Source organism: Gallus gallus, chromosome 7 (assembly GCF_016699485.2).
Source record: "Gallus gallus isolate bGalGal1 chromosome 7, bGalGal1.mat.broiler.GRCg7b, whole genome shotgun sequence".
Classification (NCBI taxonomy): domain Eukaryota; kingdom Metazoa; phylum Chordata; class Aves; order Galliformes; family Phasianidae; genus Gallus; species Gallus gallus.
Genome location: NC_052538.1, coordinates 31,698,222 through 31,717,493, shown reverse-complemented (window position 1 = coordinate 31,717,493; position 19,272 = coordinate 31,698,222). Strand labels below are relative to the sequence as shown.

The following is a 19,272-nucleotide window of genomic DNA, read 5'->3' as shown; positions in this document are numbered from 1 at the left end:
AGAAAAGTATTAAGTTACAGAAGTGTCGTTTTGCAGATGTTGTCATGAGATTTACTGAGGAGAAAAGATGCTGCAAAGTATAGAGCACATTATAGAATGCAAAACAATAGGAGAGAATAAATGAAATCTATTTTAAAAAGAAAGCATGCTGGTCCATTATAGAAAAGAACTGTCTTAGGTGACAAAGTAAACAAAATACTACCAAAAGAGATGTCTAAATAAAAGCCTATAGTATCAAAGAACTGAATATACAACGCACTTCTGCGGATTTCAGTGAGACCACTGAGCAGTTCGATAAAGTCCCTTTTCTCTTTAATCAGACTTGCTGATGAAGCATTATTTCTCAAATCTTTTAATTATGCATTTTTTTCCTCCGTTTCTTTATCTGGAATTGCTTAGTAAAATTTTGAAAACTGTGTGAAGTAGAATGTTGATCAAAAATACTAATTTTAATATTGATTTATTTTTCTGAATGTAAGCAGATTACTTTGGGCTGAGAGCTCAAATATTTTTTCCACATGCTTGGCAATGAATGTGAGTTTTTTTTTTTTTTTTTTTTTTTTTTTTTAATTAATACAACTTCCAGAATTTTGTCAACTTGATGTTATTATTCATGTGAACATACTTCATTGCAAAATTAAACATCACTGTTATTTCATTAAAACCTACTGCAAGCTTAAATCACACTCGGAGCGTCACAAATCAAAGCTTCTAATGGAGTGCTTCCCTTTAAAAAGAACAAAGAACAAAGCCAACCTGCAGGCACATGGTTTTGATGTAGACATCCCCATGATGGTTCTACATCAACTGGGACTGTATACCAATGGAACATACTACTCTAGATCTAGAAAAAAAATGACAATTTCATTAGTGAAACCCCATATAAAAAACTTCTCACCATACAGAGATTAATATTTTTTAATTAACACATGACTAACTCAGGCATAATTTCATACCAACCCTGGATTTTCTATCCAATAAAGGCATGAAAAATACACCTGAAGTAAAAACTGCTGCTTTTGCATCCAATAGCACTTATAATAATGCAAAATTTATTTGCACTCAGTAACAATTGTTTCTTTCTAAGTGTAACAAGAAATTATTAACTTGAACAACTTGTCAAATCATGAACTTTGGCATCACCTTAACTGAGCATTTTATATTTAAAATATATATTCGTCACAATCTGGTTTTCCTTCAGTATTCACACATTGTTCTGAGTATTTTCATCCGTTACTAGGCAGATTTCCAGTCAAAGTGATTCAAGTGAATGTGAAGTTGCTTCTTCATACTTCTGGTTCATTTGTTTTTTTGTCACCTGAATGTTAACCCAGTGGAAACTACGTATTCTCTGTTCCGTTTTGCTGTTTGGATTTTCCACAGCGTAACGCTTTCTCTCTTACACTGCACAGTATCAGACCCAACATGTGCATGATGTAGCCAGGTTTCATTGCTTTTTGTTGTTGTTTGATGTTGTTTTTGCTCCTTTGCTTTGCTTTGTAGAAGCATTCACTCAGTTTTTGTCTCTTTTTAAAGGTTCAGATACAAATGTGCCTTACCATTCCGCATGTACTAAATTCTTTAGGTTTTCATGGCCTCCATTCTATTAGAAATGTCAGTAATCCAGAAACAAATAATTTGCATAAATGTATTTCTTTTTATGAGTAAGGCATGAAAAATGTTGCAATAATGCTGCACAGAATTAAACAGAATCTGTGGGGCTAGGGTAATTAATTTTCTTTAATGATGTGAACTATTAGAACAGCAAGATAAAATATGTTAGTAATTTGAAATATATGATAGTTATGAAAATACAAACAAAACCTATTTATTATCTCTTAAAACATGCAGGTAAGATCATGTAAAAGTTTCATTCAAGCTCTTAAGATAGATAACACTTTACATTTTCTCTGATTTGTTTTCAGAGCCTGCTGATAGACCTCCTTTTCTTCTGATTGCAAACTCTGAAACAATAGAGGTATTACATCTTAATGGAAGCAAAGTGTCTGCCCGAACTCCTGTAAAAGGATCTTCAGTTTTGACACTAGATTATAGCTACAGAGAGGACACTATTTGTTGGATTGAATCAAGGGATCTTGCAAGTCAGCTGAAATGTACGAAGATAACAAAAGCCGGAAAGTTAACAGACGAGTGGATAATAAACGTTGTGCAGTATCTTCACAGTAAGTATTTGACAGTCATTTAACAAAACAGTCATCTTCATCTTTGTGAACAGCTGCAGGAGATCTCAGAAATTTTTGAGGCCTGCTGTTGAAGACAGTTTTAATGCATTAAATATTGAAACTCATACTGTAGCACTTTTATGTATCTCTATGTATGTATATATATATGCATGAAAAGTTTTTAAACATACGCATTTTTATAGTTTCAGTAACATACACACGTTACAAAACCAGGGCAGTGCAACAGAAGAAGAAGTATAAAATGGTTTCTCTTTGGCAAGGTGGTGCTACGTAGCGCTTCTATGTTGTTTTGTACCACTGGGATAGTACTAATAGTGAAAGAATGAGAGACACATGTTTTTCACAATTGCTGTCAGGTATCATGTTAATTAATGAAAATAGAATATTTCCTAACAGGCAGGAAATAAATTGCCTTTTTGCAGTTGAGGAAAAAAAAACCAACAAACCCTCATAATACTGAATTACAGTTTTGCATTATAGCGAATAGCGGTCATTTTTTCTATTTGTGGACTGCTGTTATCTTTTGAAGAAGATGTTCACGCACTTACACATTTTCATGTGAACAGATTGCAAAACAACATGCAGTGAAAAAAAAATAATCAAGTTTCTTCATCTTTCAGATGAGAGCGGTCCATGGACCAGTTTATAAAGCACAGCACTGAGGAGTGTAATGGTGGTATTAACAGTAGGCTTATAAAAACTCAGGACAAGAAGCTTTTTTCTTTGTTTGTTTTAATCTCTTTTTTAGTTGTTTATTTAGTATATAGAAAATTTAATAGAAAGGAATAAAAAAGGATGTTGGTAGCCTTGCCTGCAGCAGGGGGGTTGGAGCTTGATGATTCTTGGGGTCCCTTCCAAACCAAGCATTCTATGATTCTATGAAAAAAATAGAACATGTTGTTTTGTTTGGTTTTGTTTTGCTTTGCAACTCACTGTGACTGTACTTCTTTTAGAGAAGTCTCTTAATCTAGATGCAAAGTATAATTGGTCTTGATCCTGCCTGCTTTCTATTTTATTGAGGGGTTTTTTGATGCTGTATTTTCATAGGGTTCTTCATACTCTAGATATCAAAATGCTCTCATGATTGTGGTGGTAATATTTGATTGTGCCTTTTAAATTCATTCTATTATTGATATTTTATTTTGTTTTCCTTTTAGTAAGAGCAATCAGATTAACAACAGTCCTTAGCAAAATTTGGTTTGTATCGAACTGTATGTGTGTCTGTTCTGTCACTTATCTTCATCATCAAAGTAGATCCTAAAGCTGTTTTGTAGCTCTTCCACCAGTTGTCTCCTGCTTTTCTCAGCCTCTGTTCTCTGCATATGAAGAGACTTACTGATAAATGTTTATAAATATCTGAAGGGAGTTGAGAGGCAAACAGATGAGGCAAGTCTCTTCTCAGTAGTGCACAGCAATAGGATAAGGAGCAATGGCCTAAAACTTGAACATAGGAAGCTCCATAAAATGTGAAAGAACTTCTTTATGGTAAGGGTGACGGAGCACTGGAACAGGCTGCCCAGAGAGGTTGTAGAGTCTGCTTCTCTGGAGATATTCAAGACCTGTCTGGACACCTACCTGTCTGACCTATTGTAGGGTACTGCTTTAGCAGGGGGGTTAGGCTTGATGATCTCTTGAGGTCCTTTCCAACCCCTGCAATCCTGTGATTTTGTAATTGCCAACCTCTGAGCTTTTCGGGTCTGCAACAGCACATCCGTTTCCAAGAGTAACACCGTGTCTTGAAATATATATGGAAATGAACACAGTGCCTGCATTTAATGAGCTAGTCATTTTTTGTATTGGTAGTGCATATCAGCCTGTGGACTCTAATATTTTTCTGAAACTTCAGTGTATTTGTTGTCTTGTTTAAATGAAGAATTGAAATTTCCATGGAAATGCATTACTTCCAAGAGTTCAATCAGAACTTGTCTGTTACAGGTTATTTTTTTTCCTCGGTGATGTAGAAATTGCCCCTCTGGTTAATCTCTTCCCTTCCAGACATATATCTGGAGTTGTTTCTGCAAGGAGTCTGGTGTTGCTATATCTGTTATATATGTCTGCGTACATGTATAGGTCATTTTGTGGCTACTGCAAAACTGATTTTTAATCTTAAATTCTTCTTTTTCTTCCCTTCACCCTTTGCTACCCATCATACAACTTCTTCTATTTCTCTTCATTGTTTAGCACCTGCATCTGATGAGGCAAACAAATTCATTTTGCCTCCTGGTGAAGAATTTCAGCTTGTGCATTTTCAAGTGTAAGTGAAAGCATAAGCTGCTCTGGCAGCTCAAGCCCATGGAGTTATTCACCGAAAAATGGGAAGTCTAGTTTTCTTAGGAAATCACCTTTTTTTATCATCTAGCTGCAAAACCAACAGTCCAAAATGTATTTAAAAGAAAAGAAAATGAAAAAAAAAAAAGAAAGAAAAAATATTCTAGCAGTGTTAGTGTTAGTGAAATTTTGAATTTCTTTATCCTTGTCTTCTAATCTGTTCTCTTTTTTTTTAATTTTTTCTTTTTAATTTTTAACTTTATAGAAGAAAACGTCATCTGCATATGACACAAAAATTGGTGGAAAGGTCAGTTGTACAAAGTGATTGGGACTGCTTGAAGTGGGCCTACTCAAAGTGTTTTTTTAGTGAAGGCAAGTGAGTCTTGTAGTTAGGAACAAAGAATACAGGTCCTATTTTAAGATGAAAGACTACTTTTAGGAAAGCAAGGACTGTGAAAATGACTTCACTTTCAAGGCAGAGCATCATGCAAGCTCTAGGTAGTGAATATAAAGCTTTGGATTCACAAAATAAAAGAAATTGTGGTTCTTTAGTATTTAGCATTCTCCCTCAAAAAGCAGTCCAAGATGACTTCATTTTGGCACACATGTATCCCAGATGAATTCCTTTAAAAAGTAGTGCTAACTTGGTCTGGATCAGCCATACCCCTTGTTCTGCAAAGCTTTAAAGGTGGCAGAGAGGCTCTCCTGCACGCAGGCTTCATTTGCTGCAGCACAGGCAGAGTTGCCATTTCTTGTGCCTAGTTCTAGAGCACAAGGAATGCCAACAAGTTATAGAATCATAGATTTACATAACAGGAGAGTAATGCAATTACTTCACTAATTTTTGCCCTTCATAGAGCACTAGTTTCAGTCTTGTGAGAATTACTATATCATTGATACGTCTTTTTTTCAAATTTTTATTTATTTATTTATTTTTCTGCTTGTTTGGTAGGTTTATTCTTTTAAATAAGAATAGCTTTCCATGGGCATGGTAATGTCAACACACACACTCTTGTCTTAGCAAAGCCGAGGTGTTGCTTTTTTTTTAAACTTTGTCTTCTTGAAATCAGAATTTGTTGGATGTTAAGCAGAAAATTTTCCTTTCAGGCAGATTTATATAAGTAGCATTGGAGCCAAATATGCTTTCAGGGAAGACTCTCAGGTAAGGCAAGCTTATGCACACACCACCCATATAATGGGCATGCTCCCTGACACTTTACACTATCTCATAGTTCCCTTCCAGTTAGTACAGCAGGACTGCCAGGAACAATCATTTATGTAAAGTGCTACCTTGAAGATCAAAGCAGCAAAATGTCTTTTTAATGGAAAGTCTTTTTAGTGGAAAGTGTCTCTCAGTTTTCTGTCCTTCCAACTCTGCAATGTGTAATCCTATACTAATGCTTTTGTGTATTAGGATGGGGAATCAACAAGAATAGAATAATCTGGATGACAGAATCTCCTTCTTCCTCATTTATATAAGCATTTTTTACCTTCATCATAACAAGTGTCAAGCACCTTGTTCTCTCTGCAAACAAGAACGAGGCATCATAGCCTGGGTTTTAGCCACTATTCTATGGAAAACTCTTCTCTAGGATGCTGCTTCAGAACGTGATATTTTCTGTTTGGCTGGTGTTTGATACACTCCAATCCAGTTCAGTGTTTGATTCAGGTTTTCTTGGCATATGATATAAGCCCCACCCAGCAGATTCTCCTTTGCCTCATGAGCCCAAGCCAGAGTTGACTTCGTGGCTCTCTCACTTTTTGGATTCAGCTGCTGTCAAGACCGTCAGACATACTATCCATCAGAATTTAGTTAAATTCCCTTCTGTTCCACATTTTTGGTCCCCCTAATTGTGCACTCACAGGCAAACAAATGCTTCCTTTTTCTTCTGAGTTTAGCGGGGGAAAAAGCAAACACCAAACAGCTTCTTCCAAACAGAAACATCTGAATAAGGATTAGAAGCATCTGGATGAGGAAGGCCTTTGATACTCTGCATTATATTTTTTCTATTTGTCTCTTTGATATCATGCAGACACATTATAGTCCCAAAGCTTCCCCTCCCAAGAAATAAACATTCCCTAGTAGTGATTAACAACTACTATGAGTGTTGTGCCATTCAGAATACCTCCAGTCATTTAGCTTGGAATTTATGAGTCTCAATCTTATCAAAGAAAATGCTGAGCACTAAGTATGGTGCTTCTGTCAGCAACCTTCCTGTGAAATTCCTAGAAATATTCATTAGAAATCAAAGAAAAGTATGGCTTACTGAAGAGGAGAACTGTGAAGATCTGGGGGAAGTGTTTGTTCCTATATGAAGTCTGTTCCCGAACTTGTCTCCAGACAGGCAGTAGAAGATGTCATATACCTGTACACTGATTTTTCTCTTCTGTGATAGACAGCCCATGCTTGCAGACCTCTGAGAAGATGAACAGAAATGAGAAATCCTCATGATAATGATAATTTCCACCTCAAATCACACTTCAGTAGTGTTCAGAGCATCTGATACAGATTGGAACCAGAAAGAGATATGAAAAGAGTGTCCTAAAGAAGTATCACAGCATACTTAGGATCTACCTGGAGCCCAGGAAGATCTTACACTGGTGTTAGTGCAGTTCTGGGAAGAGTGGACAAATGCTGCTTCTGGGATAACAATTTCTTTAGATTGTCCAAAGACTTTTTGTTGTTGTTGTTGTTATATTTGGCAATATCTCACTGTAGATAAAGCCGTCATTAAATACACAAAACTGAAATATTTTTCTTATGAGGCTCCTCTTTATTCAGATTGAATTTCCCATCTCCTTTACTGTCGTGAGATGCTACCGTTCTTTAAAGCTGACCTTCCTCTTTACTACTGTGGAAACATTATTTTTATTATTGGACTTTATTACCTTGTTATTCATGTCCTTTTACAGGTGACTTGCAAGGATTATCTAGTATGTGTTCTACCTGTGGTGTGAAATTGTTGATCCTTAATGGGGAATCAGGTTTGTGCCCCATCTTAGGCTATTATATACATTCATCACTGACATATGTGTAAGACTAGATCTTTCATCAGCCTTCACTCATGACTTCCTGAATGCCATTTGTTTCCATGTTCACTTTAATTTCTGTGTTCTTTTAGGCATTCCCCTACAAGTGCAAATCTTTAGTAGGAGCTAAAAACCTTTTACTCTGAGATCTTACATGGGAAATTCTGTCTGTACTTCAGGGGCTCTGAGGAAATGAGTCAGAGCATAATTGGGGTCATCTTGATGGACAATAATATAGTCTAGAAGTCTCTGCTGCTGAGATTTCTTTGGCTGAATTCATTCTTCATTCTGGTGGACTGGGACTCAGAGAACTTTTGATCCAGTTTGTGATACAGCTTTGTTGATGCTGTATGGTCTTTACTTAATGCAGGCAACAGTGCTGTCTGATAACTGTCCTCTGTGTACTGTTATTTTTCACCCTGTAATGATAAGACTTCCTTAGAGACTCAAGCTTTTGGAAGTTCCTTTTATCACTCTGCTGCTCTCTTTAAATCCTAGCTAATCTTTTCTGATTATTTGCTACACATAGCCTTTTTGATGATAATCATGTTTACTAGAAGAATAAGAGTAGTTCACATCTTTTGCTGAATGTATTCATTCAGCCTTTCTCAGAGATAGGCTCAGAGACTGCCTGAAGACTCTGGGATTTGTGTTCCAACATGAACCATCAGCTGGATGCCTTCCATTGACCACAGCAGGTATTGCAAATCCATGTCTTTTCCTATTAATAGTATTCATATATTGAAGTGTCTATCTCAGTGCTTGATGGTTTGCACAAAAGTTAGGTGATAATCTTTGATATCAGAGATCCTAGGAGGGTCATGCATATATTTCAAATTTCTAAATGCTAGCTGTGAAGCATCCGTCTTCTTTTGGTGCTTTTTGGATTCAGTCCATTCAGTTTGACTTCAGGATTTATGCTATTGGATTGAATAGCGTCCCTGTAACATTGTATTATGCATTCTTTAGGCAATATCTTCCAAAGCAGATGTGCTGAATTTGTAGGATTTCCCTCCAACATTAGGTTACCTGCACTTAGCCTCTTCTGAAATAAGAGCTATTTATTAACTGCTTGTTAATTGCCAAGAATAGATTTCTTTTGGTCATTCAGTCAGATATAATACTACTATTTCTTCAACCTTTGTTACTTAACCAACTTCTACAATTGATCTTCTATTGATATCATTCAAAACCCTGCCTCTGTTCTTATCTAAGCTAGCATGATGTCTTTTTATCTTTTATGTGCTTTTCAGTAGTAATGCTCTGGGCAGCTAATTCTTATCTCAGTGATATTTCTCAGTAGAAATTTTTGATTGCATTATATTTTTCTTTAAAATCCTGTACTCTGCCTCAGACAGTATACCAAACAGTGTCTCTGCAAAGCCTACACCTCTTCATCTCCTTAGTCTCAGTTCTACATTGTCAGATTCCCTTTTTCCCAATCACCAACTTGCTAGCTGACCATTTTTGGATTTCCATCTTAGTACCATTACTGTCCTAACAGTCTGACACAACTGCATTTTGTTTCTCTTCCTTACATCCCAACCCGGCCTGATAGCAAAGTGTCAGAGAGCAAGCTGGCAATTTCCCATAGAAGTATTTCATATATAAAAAGTCAAAAAAGACAGTCAAAATATCAGCAACCACGTATGTTTATCAAGCATATTGCTGATTAACTCTGTTAAATTGAGTGATTATACCACTTGTAAAACAATAACATTTTGTACTTTATTAACACTTTTCAGAAATATGAAATAATGCATGTTTTATGTGATTAAACACACACTTTCACATATGCCTTCAACATCCGTGTGCACCCTGCTGGCTTTATTTTGGCTTTTTACATGGTAGTCGCTGGTAGTATTCTTTGTAGTACCACTTTCACAACTACTGAACTTGTTCAGTAGTTCCCTTCTGCCTTTCCTCTAAGGAAGGAGGAGACACACAGGAGACATATATTTGTAACCTTAAAGTTTCAGTGTTATTGGCTATGAAATCAAGGCTTTAAGTGTATGCTCTTAGAAGCTGTCTTCAGTGGCAATAAAGATCAAATTAACAAGTTGGTATTAAATACCATCAACTAATTATATATGCATGGAATTTGTTCATCTTCTACTGGTACTTTATTTTATTTATAAATCTCACATTTTTAAGGAGGTGGCTTTTCTTGCTAAGTGGAGATATTTCTTTGTAATTCCACGTCACACAGGATGCTAATCAAGTTACTTCAATTAGACTAATTGACAGTAAATTTGTTACATACTTCCAGATAATAGCTTATTAATTAATTAATGCAAATAGTTCATTCAGACTTTATCCTCCTCCAAGAAAACAACTAAAATCAGCTGAAAAATCAAGAGGTCAAGAAACTTCTATTTTTACCTAATATGCTTTGGATTATGTCATTAAAATTGGTCCTTCACTCACCTTAAGATTTATCTCTGAGACACAGATTACAGAAGTCAGGTTATGACAACATCACAGTAAAAAAATGACTTATTTTAACCTTTTTTTTTTCTTTATAGTAAAGAATAGGGCATAATCATATTGATTTGCAACTCAAACTTTGATCTAATGTCTTGAACTATTACAGGGCAAAGGTAAATAATGATCAAGCTTTTCATAAGTGAATGACAAATCCAAGTTCAAGTGAAATGAGAAGCTATACCTCTGATAAAATCTAAACCATTTGCAGCATCTTTGCCATTACTTTTTAGGGTTTTCTATCAACTGTATCACTTTGTCCAATGTGTTAGTCTGCTTTCAATGCTTACCTGGTCATTTCTGTGTTTATAATAATCTAGGACGGAGAGGCACAAAGGCATTTGCCTGGCACAAAGACACAAAGTACTTTATCAAAATGCTTTATCAAGGGATCTTAAGGGAATTTCATGTTTGCAAATTTGATAAAACTGTGATTATATTTGCACTGTAGTGGAAGTAGCAAATTAAACACACTCTCCGATTTGGTGGTTTAATATCTGTTTAGGTTTTTTTTCCCCCATTTTTTAACTTCAAGTGACAGAACAATAGCCTGAATCAAAATGTATTATCTCCAGTTCATGGAAATATTTTTGTCTTCTCAGTCCACAGAATTTAGGTTGCGGATTTTTACTTAGAACAAAGCCTATTTGATTCAAATATTTCTTTTGACTTTAGCTCCACAGTAGAACCTGAAGTGAAAAAACTGTGGATCGTGTCAGTATTATTAGATACATATAATGGAAGAACAAAAGTTGTGCTTCTTAGTATTTGACAGTTACCTTGAATAAAAGAAAATCTTGGTTTTACTTTACAACTTTTAGTTGTGGCTTTAGTGAAGTACTTATTCTGAAATTGAAAAGTTACATGCTATAGATCTTTTAAGCATAAGAAATCACTTTTTCTAAAGCCAACTCTAAGCTTTATAAATTTCTTAGTTCATGAAAAAAATGCCTTCTAATCATTGTAACTAATTCAGTGAGAAGAGAGGAGACAATATACAGAAGGGTTGGTCTGTTTGCACAAAGCTGAAGCCCTACATTTTATCAACATGTCACAAAACAGCTGCTGTTTGATATGTTGAGTTAGGCATTCACCATGACAGTTCTTGAATTGATGATAAAGTTCCAATAGTCTTTGCATATGTAATTGCACAGAATCTGTCACACCATGTAAGCAAAAGTAATGAGCTGATTGTGGAGTTGTGAGGATACCTGCTGAAATTGGCAGTTCCAGAGACTCCCATTCTTTTTGCCATTTTTTGAACTTGCTTGAATTACTTACATTGATAATTTGCTTAAGTATACAATTCCATTTGTTTTATTACAAGGGTTTTTATTTATTTATTTGTACTTATCTGTGCAAGGAGGGAAATATAATGTATTTGTAAAGATCAACACTACTTCTCTTCTGTAGGGTTTAAATAGAGAAATGCTAAAATGATAGGGAATGTACAAGGTAAAAGTAGTTAGCAAAGCGTACACAGTTTCTGTATTTAAGAGATGGGATTATGGTCCCATATATTACTAAATGGCTTGTAAAATGTTTCGGAAGGGGCTGGGAGTTTTCTGAAAGCACAGTTCTGCATATCTAAGAGCACTTGGTGTGAGCCATGTTACTGGAAACAACAGCTGTTTGAGTGGGTTAGGAGACATTTTTATGGGAAACTATTTTTGTTATTTGCTTTTAAGATAATGGTCAGGTAGTCCAATACCTGGATTCCCACCACTATCATAATGACATAAGTTAGCAAGAGAGCGTTTCAGTTGTTTGTTTTGTTTTTCCTTGAAGTCCGTCTGTATTTTAAGTCTGGACAGTAAGACAATGTTGGTCAAGTCAAATATATCAAACAGTTTTCTCTTCAAAGACAACTATTTTGATATTGAAATAAATGGATGGATAAAAGAAGTGGACAAATAGGACAAAAGGGAAGATAATGGTTGCGTGAGTGTGTATCTGTTACAGACAGTTGGCAGTCAACATTTGTAGACATGAAGAGCTCTATTTGCTTGTTTTCTTCAAGCTGTAACACCAGGCATGTGACATCACTGGGTGCTTTGCAGTGGCTTTGAGTGTTTTGCAGAAGTACAAGCATGCTCAAGGCATCAGGCAGTGACAGTGATTCCTCTGCACTGTGGTAATAGTTAGACATGAATATGATGTTCCTTTTTGAATAGTTTCATTTCAAGAGACAGGGAAAACAATGAAGTAAGCAGCTTAATAAGAAACAATTTCCTTTTCTTTCCTTTGCAACCCTGAAAAAAGAGATCATCTCATTTAGGAAAGTCCATGTTGTAACTTTGTTCCAAAGATATTGTGGCACAGTGGGGCCTCATAATGTACTTGCTAACTTGTTTTTTAAAATTAAAGATATTTAAATTTTTTTACAGTATTCTTTAAGTCATAATTCTCAAGCTGGATTTAAATTGTTCTCAGTGTGCAGATTTTAGTTTTATTATAAGCACATTTTGAAAGATTTATTTTAGAAAAATAGAAAAATAATTCTATTTGAAAACATAATTTATTCTTCTCTTCTTCTAGTATGTTCGAGATGAAGATAAAGACTTCTGTGCCCAACAAGAATATTTCTTGTATATGTCAGAATGCAATAATCGATGATCAGTGTTACCTTATGATTAAAATCAAATTGAATGTAATAATGCCCTTTGGTGAAAAGGAACAGATTGATTTATAGCAGTGGGTCGTGTCACAAACTGTTTAGTCACATTGTCTAGACCATACTAATTGCTAAATGCAACAATATTGGGCTGAATGTGAAATTATCCTACAAAATTGTGACCTACATTTTACCTGCAAGACACTACAGCATACTCCAGGTCCTCTGAACCGGTGTCATCTAACAAATGTTATCTTCTACAAAACGTGCAATTTGGGTTTCCTTCCTTTCCCAACCTTTTCTTTAAGAGATGACTCAGGTCATTTACTTCTACATTATCTTCCCAAAAACGCTCCTTAAAGCATCGTTGTTCACTTCTGGGATTAAACTGTTCACATTCTTTCTGGAAGTAATTTTCCTTAAATACTTAGTATTGCAAAAGTAACTATATATATTTTTTTTGACATGTCTTTAAAATTGAAATACTCTACCGCCTAGCATCTTTATGGGAAGATGATTAAGTGACCTTATTTTTGTCTAAGGATGGTTTATGAAGTTCTTAATGAGTGCAGTAGTCACAAAAGGTGGAAAGTTGTACATTTCTGCCTTTGATAGAGGTGGTTAAAAGAGAAGAGTACCAGGGCCTAATGTAGCCACAGCAGTTTGCTTAGTCCACGTGTTTGGTGGCATGCTTACTGCAGCTGAATTATGCTTTAATTTTAACAGTGAATGACTTAACAGCTTTGAAGTAAATAACTGGGTTTGATTTACAGTCTCAGTAGATTTATAAGAAGCTTTTCAATGTGCAGTTAAAAAAAAAAAAAAAAGAAACTGTTATAGCTATGTACCTCTATAAATCTGTCTTTATTGTTCAGCATGTATGCGAGCTATTGGGACCCCATTACAAGTTTACAATCATTTGGCAATCCGTTTGAAACTCAGTAATGCAGATATTAGAAAAGTTACATTTTTTGACTATTCTTGCTTCTGACATGAGATTGGCAGAAGAATATTCCCTCCTTACAAAAATCTAAACCCCTAGGATTGAAAAACAGGGGCATTCATGTTGCCATTCTTGCACTGTTTCACAGTTCTGCTTTGCACATTTGCCCCATTGGCATCACAGTCAAATCTCTGTCTCCAGACTCAAACCCAGAAAATTTCACTTATTTTACTCACTCCAGCAACATGATGCATTGTAACATAGAATCATAACATGAATGAAAGAAAAAATATGCTAAAAACTTGAGGAGCAGATTTTGCCACCCCACTGTAAAAACCCTGTCAAAGGCCCATAACCCAAGCATGCCTGGGATCCATCATAAGAGCATTTTCTCCAAATGCCCTGTAAACAGGGATTTGTTAGAAAATAAAGGACTGCTTTTTGCTGTTATTCTGTAGATCCCAGGGTTCCCATTGGGAGAAACGCACTTATCATTCAACATGCATTTCTCCCTCCATGTGCCACCTCAACCCATGTACTGACATGTCTTAACTACTGCTGGGTCCAGCTTCCACCTATGGGACTAGGCCTCCCAGCAGCCTAAGAAACTAAACCACAAAACAACAACAACAACAACAACCAAAAACAAAACAAACAAGCAAACAAAACACCCTGAAAGAATCTAGCTTTTGTATAAGTAAAAAGCAGTGCACAACAGGACCATTGCCAGACAAGTTGGAGGTAGAAGAGGGCCACCAGGTGGGCTTCTTTATTTGTGTTTTTTTCTTAAATAGCAAATATATGCAGCTATGTGCCGTGCTGCGATAGCCCATAAATCTGGCTTGCATGAGCATATCTTGTCATCAGTGCATAGAGGATATCTTAAAGGTGTGAGAACTAATCTCTCTTTTGGACAGATTGTGCTATAGTCTTTGTAGTGTCCTTTGCAATGAAGCTGCTGCAAAAGGGTGTGAAGTTGCTAGAACTAGATCTTCTCTTCTTGAGAAGTGGACTGCATCTGGAAGAATGATAAAAATACAATATTAAACATTTTAATTTAAATTATAAACCTAAGCATGTTCTCTTCTGTATCTAGTTGGAATACTTGAATCTCCAAGTGAATCTGAGAGAACAGACAAATTCATGTGCCATCAGGATGCTTTTATTAAGTATTCATAATATTTAGAATAGGATCATAGTTTTTAAAAGTGTTCAGTTTGGAGAAGCCGCTATTGTCTAAATGTTCACATTTATAGGTTTTAAAGCATTATATTCTAATATCCTCTAGGGTTAGAAGAATACCAACTGTATTTTTGACAGTAACCCAATTTATTGAAATTTAAATTATGGTACCCAGCAAACAAGAGAAAAGGCTTTCTTTTCTTCTGAAGAACCTGTAGTCTGGATGCCTTAAAGTGCTTATTTCAATTTAATATGTTTTAGATTTTTCATTACACTCCTTACAAGCACAATCCTATTTTTTTTTTAAAGGAATTAGATATTTGAAGATGAGCCATTTGGAAGAGTCAGATGGATATTTGTCATTAGATTTTTCATTTTAAACATATAGAATAATCACTCAGTACATGTCTGTTTAAAGTTTAGACACCAACGTTCTCTAACTTATTGAATGGTGATATATTTAATAAAAAAATATATTTTGTAAATGGTTTTGCAGACACAATTATGGCCAGCTGCTGTCAATAGGAGAGGCACAGAGAAATCTATGCCAGTTCTAACTTTACCCAACCGCTGTGTCAGTACAAGGCTGTCTGGGCTGCTAATTAGGAACATTACTCTCAGAAAAGAGGGAGGGAAGAAGCAGATTTCACAGCCTGTCATTTAAGCATGTTTTAACTACTATTTACCTGGTCACACTATTAGTGGCTGTTTTAGTAAAAGAAAGACTTGCCACTGTTAGTCTCATTACACAAAACTTGACAAAAGAGCCTGTCTTTAAGCTGCTTTCTGTTGCTCTTTAGAACAGAATATGTTAGTTGTGTTGTAAATATGTAATTTTATCCTTTTTTTTTTTTTTTTTTTTTCTTTAAACAGGTAGTAAATTATATGGAACATGGCTGGCACTTTTATCATTTGCTTACCTTACACAATTTACAAAGCCTTACTGTATAATATCTCAGACTTCAGTAAAACAATAAAGTAAAAATAATAATAATAAAAAAATGCAAATCTTCTTTTTGTTGTTGAGAAGTTAAATGCCTGTATTTTGGGAAAAAAAAAAAAAACACCCTGAAGATTCAGGAAACATCAGGAGAGGCAAAATCTTTCAAATATGTTGTCCAATTTTTTAATCACTTTCATGTTACTTCACTTCTCGTGGATTTTGATTCCAGGTTGTTATTATTATTATTATTATTATTATTATTATTATTTCCTGTTTTATCTGTTTTGACTTTAGCAGAAAGCAGGGGATGTTTCCTTAGTTGAAATACAGGGAAGCTAACTCTCAAGTCCTGCTCTTTGATGAAAACTAGCCCCAAAGGCAAACAGTTCGTGACACAACAGGCTGTACAGAAAGCAGGTGTGAAAATGCCTGTGAGACATGAAGATCTGTTTTCCTAGCCTTTGGTGGACAGAGGACTGAAGGTGACTCCTCTGACAATGAGGCATTTGAGCAACACCAACCTGGCTCTCCTGTACTGCACGGCTGTCAGGGGCCATGCTGACATCTTCCATGTTGTAGGATGGTCACCTGAGGAATGTTTTAAGCTCCTGAACGTTTGATTGGAGCAATCCTTTCTCGCTGCTCAGAAGCATTTATTCCCCTAGCATATGTCCAGCCATCCAAAAAACTGTTGCACAGCCCTCAAAATTCCCCTGCTTGTTGAGTCAGTTCTAGTAGACTAAATTAAACTAGTGGCTCCTAGCAGACCTGCCTACCTGTGACAGCACTGAGCTGCTCCTTACAGTGCGGAAAGATACCTGTACCATAAACACTTGATGTTTTGATGCAGTGGGAGCAGCAGTTACTATCCTCCCCTCACCTGAGGTTTCCAGACAGTGTTTGTGGGGGTCAGGAAATGGCCAACTGATTGCTACCTTATTGAAGGCAGAACCACTACTTCAAACCACTTCCCCGTCCCATCAGTTGTCATTGAATTGTTGATCCTTGAGTCTTAAATGGATTTCCAAGATCACTCAGGTTCAGAACAAGGAAAAATTTAGGCATATAACACAGTGGAAGCACTTGCACTTGAAATAGCAAGAGGTCATCTGTCTTTTTAATTATTAACCAGAAATATATGTGGAACACACTGGGCATTTTTAGTTTTAATTATATTTCCTCCAGAATAATTCCTCTGTTGGCTTGGAGGTTTCTATAAAGACTCCAACTATTTCCAATTCCCCATGTCATTTCCTTAGATCACTTCTTGCATTAAAAATAAGAGTTGTATTGAAGTGCATATAGGGAGAAAGTATTCTAATTTTTCTAATTCAAGTTTTTCTTCTAGGTTTGTAAGTAACAAAATCTGCTAGCTTATTTATGTTAATGGGCAGTGCTTGTGTTGAATCCTTGATTACAGCAGTAGGACAAACACAAGAATATGGAACTGTTTTTCTCTTTTTTGTTAACTGAAATCTCGTTCTGCAAGTCCCTGTTTGAAATTAAAATGTGAGCTTTCCATGATATATATTAGACATTTAAAATGAAAGTAGACAATCATTCAACACAGTTCTGATTATCATAAACTGCATTTTGGTTCTAAGACATGTATTTGCAGTTCCTTTTGAAAATTCAGCCACCCTCATATGAAATTGCTATTTTCTTTCAAAGTATGATAATAATTGTATGTTTCAAAAAAGAAAAAGTTTTGCTAGTGCCCATGGTCATTAACTAGAGTAAGATTTAGACAACATGATATTTCAGTGTTTCTTTCTGAACTCCTTAAGAGGTTTTAGATAGTACAAAAGGAAAGTTGTCCGTGTTTGGCAGAAATACTCCATTGAAACTGCTACTAAAACAGGGAAAACCTCAAAAATATATACAAGATTACTCAAAATATATATGTGTGTTTTCAGGAGGCAGCATTTCTTAGAGATTTCTGAAACTGCGTGAATAAATGAAAAAGCAATTAATTACTTTAAAAATGTGAGCAGAGTAGCTATCTACACATACTGGGTTTTAATATATGAATCCAGAAACAAGCATGAAATAAATTCAATGACATCTTGAGCACATAACTATATATTTTAAAAGTCCCCAGTGCAACCAAAACCTTATCTCTATGGTATATAGTGTATTTGACTTGTGTGGAAGCCATTCAAAGCAGTTTAATGCATAGCTGCTACTGAAACCATAGATATTAAAAGTTTGATTCATAAAAGCTGCCAGCTGAGCGAATTTCTCATGTGGGATATGATTTCACAGCAGAGTAGATTTGGGCAATTCTTTTTAAACTTCTCTTGTGAGCCATTGGATGTGTCCTACGTACAGCAGAGCTGATGGTACAAAAAAGACAAAACCTTAAACACAACAGTGGAATTTAAAATACACAACATATTTGTGTTAGATTGACCGTTAAATGAAAATTTGACCATGCTTTGAATGTGTAAGTTAATTACTACATTTCACTGAGCAACCAGAATATTTATTGTTGGGAGAAATGCTCTTTGCATAGTGAGAGACCTCCTCCATTTCATGCTGTAGGCTTCTGGAGAAAAATACAAATTACTGTGCTTCTTTTTCTGGAAACTGTGACCTAGCATAGCATACTTTGTAATGAGCAGCTTTAGAAGGAATGCAGTTGGAATGAGCTTGCTTCTTTCAAATAGCCTGTTCTGCTCTTCTCAAAGATAACCTGCTGGGGAAGGGAAAGAAGAAAAATAGGAGGTAAGAGCAACAAATGGTTTTTGAAGTCTCTGACATAGAGGTTATTCTGTTAAATTGCTTCTGGATGTCTCACTTTTCCTGGATTGTTGAGCAACCTCTGTTCCAAATACTGGATGCAAATGGTTGTCCCTAGTATGACCTCCAATTTCCTTGTGTACCATAAACACCTGCTTAATGTCATTTCTTGTTAATGACATACTAATGAATAACTGAAAAAATGAAGTCTGCATTTTAAAGATGTGAAAATATTCACATTATCTGTTATGTTAACAGATATAACAAGCTGTATGTATCATGCCTTTCAGGTATGTATGAAACTTGGGTAAAACTAGATAAAAAGAGTACCCTTCTCCAGCAGGGTCTTTCTCTGCTTCCCGAAGCATAGCAGTCTTCCAGAACTCACATTGCAGAAATTTATTTACCAATTTCATGTCTATAAACATTTAAAACTGAATCTCTTTTGTAATTTTTATTCTTTGATATTTTCAAAATGCAAGTTCTGAAAATGGAAAGTGGAAACTGTTTAAACTGTTACTGACTTCCAGAGGGACTATGTGTTTTCTGACATTTTTAAAAGTATGTTCTAACATTTGTTTTCACAAGGAAAAAGAGAAATGTTTTCCTTCCCATTGTATGAAATATTTTTTAGTGTTTCTGTATGTCTCATGGCACACCTGACATTGCCCTGCTCTGGAGGTTGGATCCTGGACTAAATGGAGCATTCCTTTATTGTGGCTCAGCATGTCTTCATAATAGGAGCTATCAGAAGGGGAGAGGCATAATATTCAGTTTGAATTAAAAGAAAAATGAATAGCAGAAGGGGAGAAATCTGAAATAGAAGAGACAGCAATGAACTGTGTAATGGGATGGCTGAGAT

At 35.6% G+C, this 19,272-nt stretch overlaps 1 protein-coding gene across 7 annotated transcripts in view; it reads left to right on the top strand.

The window, feature by feature from the left end:
- LRP1B (LDL receptor related protein 1B) overlaps positions 1-19,272 on the top strand; it is a 581,170-nt gene that overhangs the window by 323,043 nt on the left and 238,855 nt on the right. For all 7 annotated transcript variants that reach the window (XR_005861415.2, XM_040703826.2, XM_422146.8 and 4 more), the window contains exon 6: positions 1,926-2,183. Coding sequence is in view for 6 of the 7 variants with exons in the window: in XM_040703826.2 (XP_040559760.1) it covers positions 1,926-2,183 (258 nt within the window). In the remaining variant the exon portion in view is untranslated. The remainder of the gene's footprint in view (positions 1-1,925; positions 2,184-19,272) is intronic.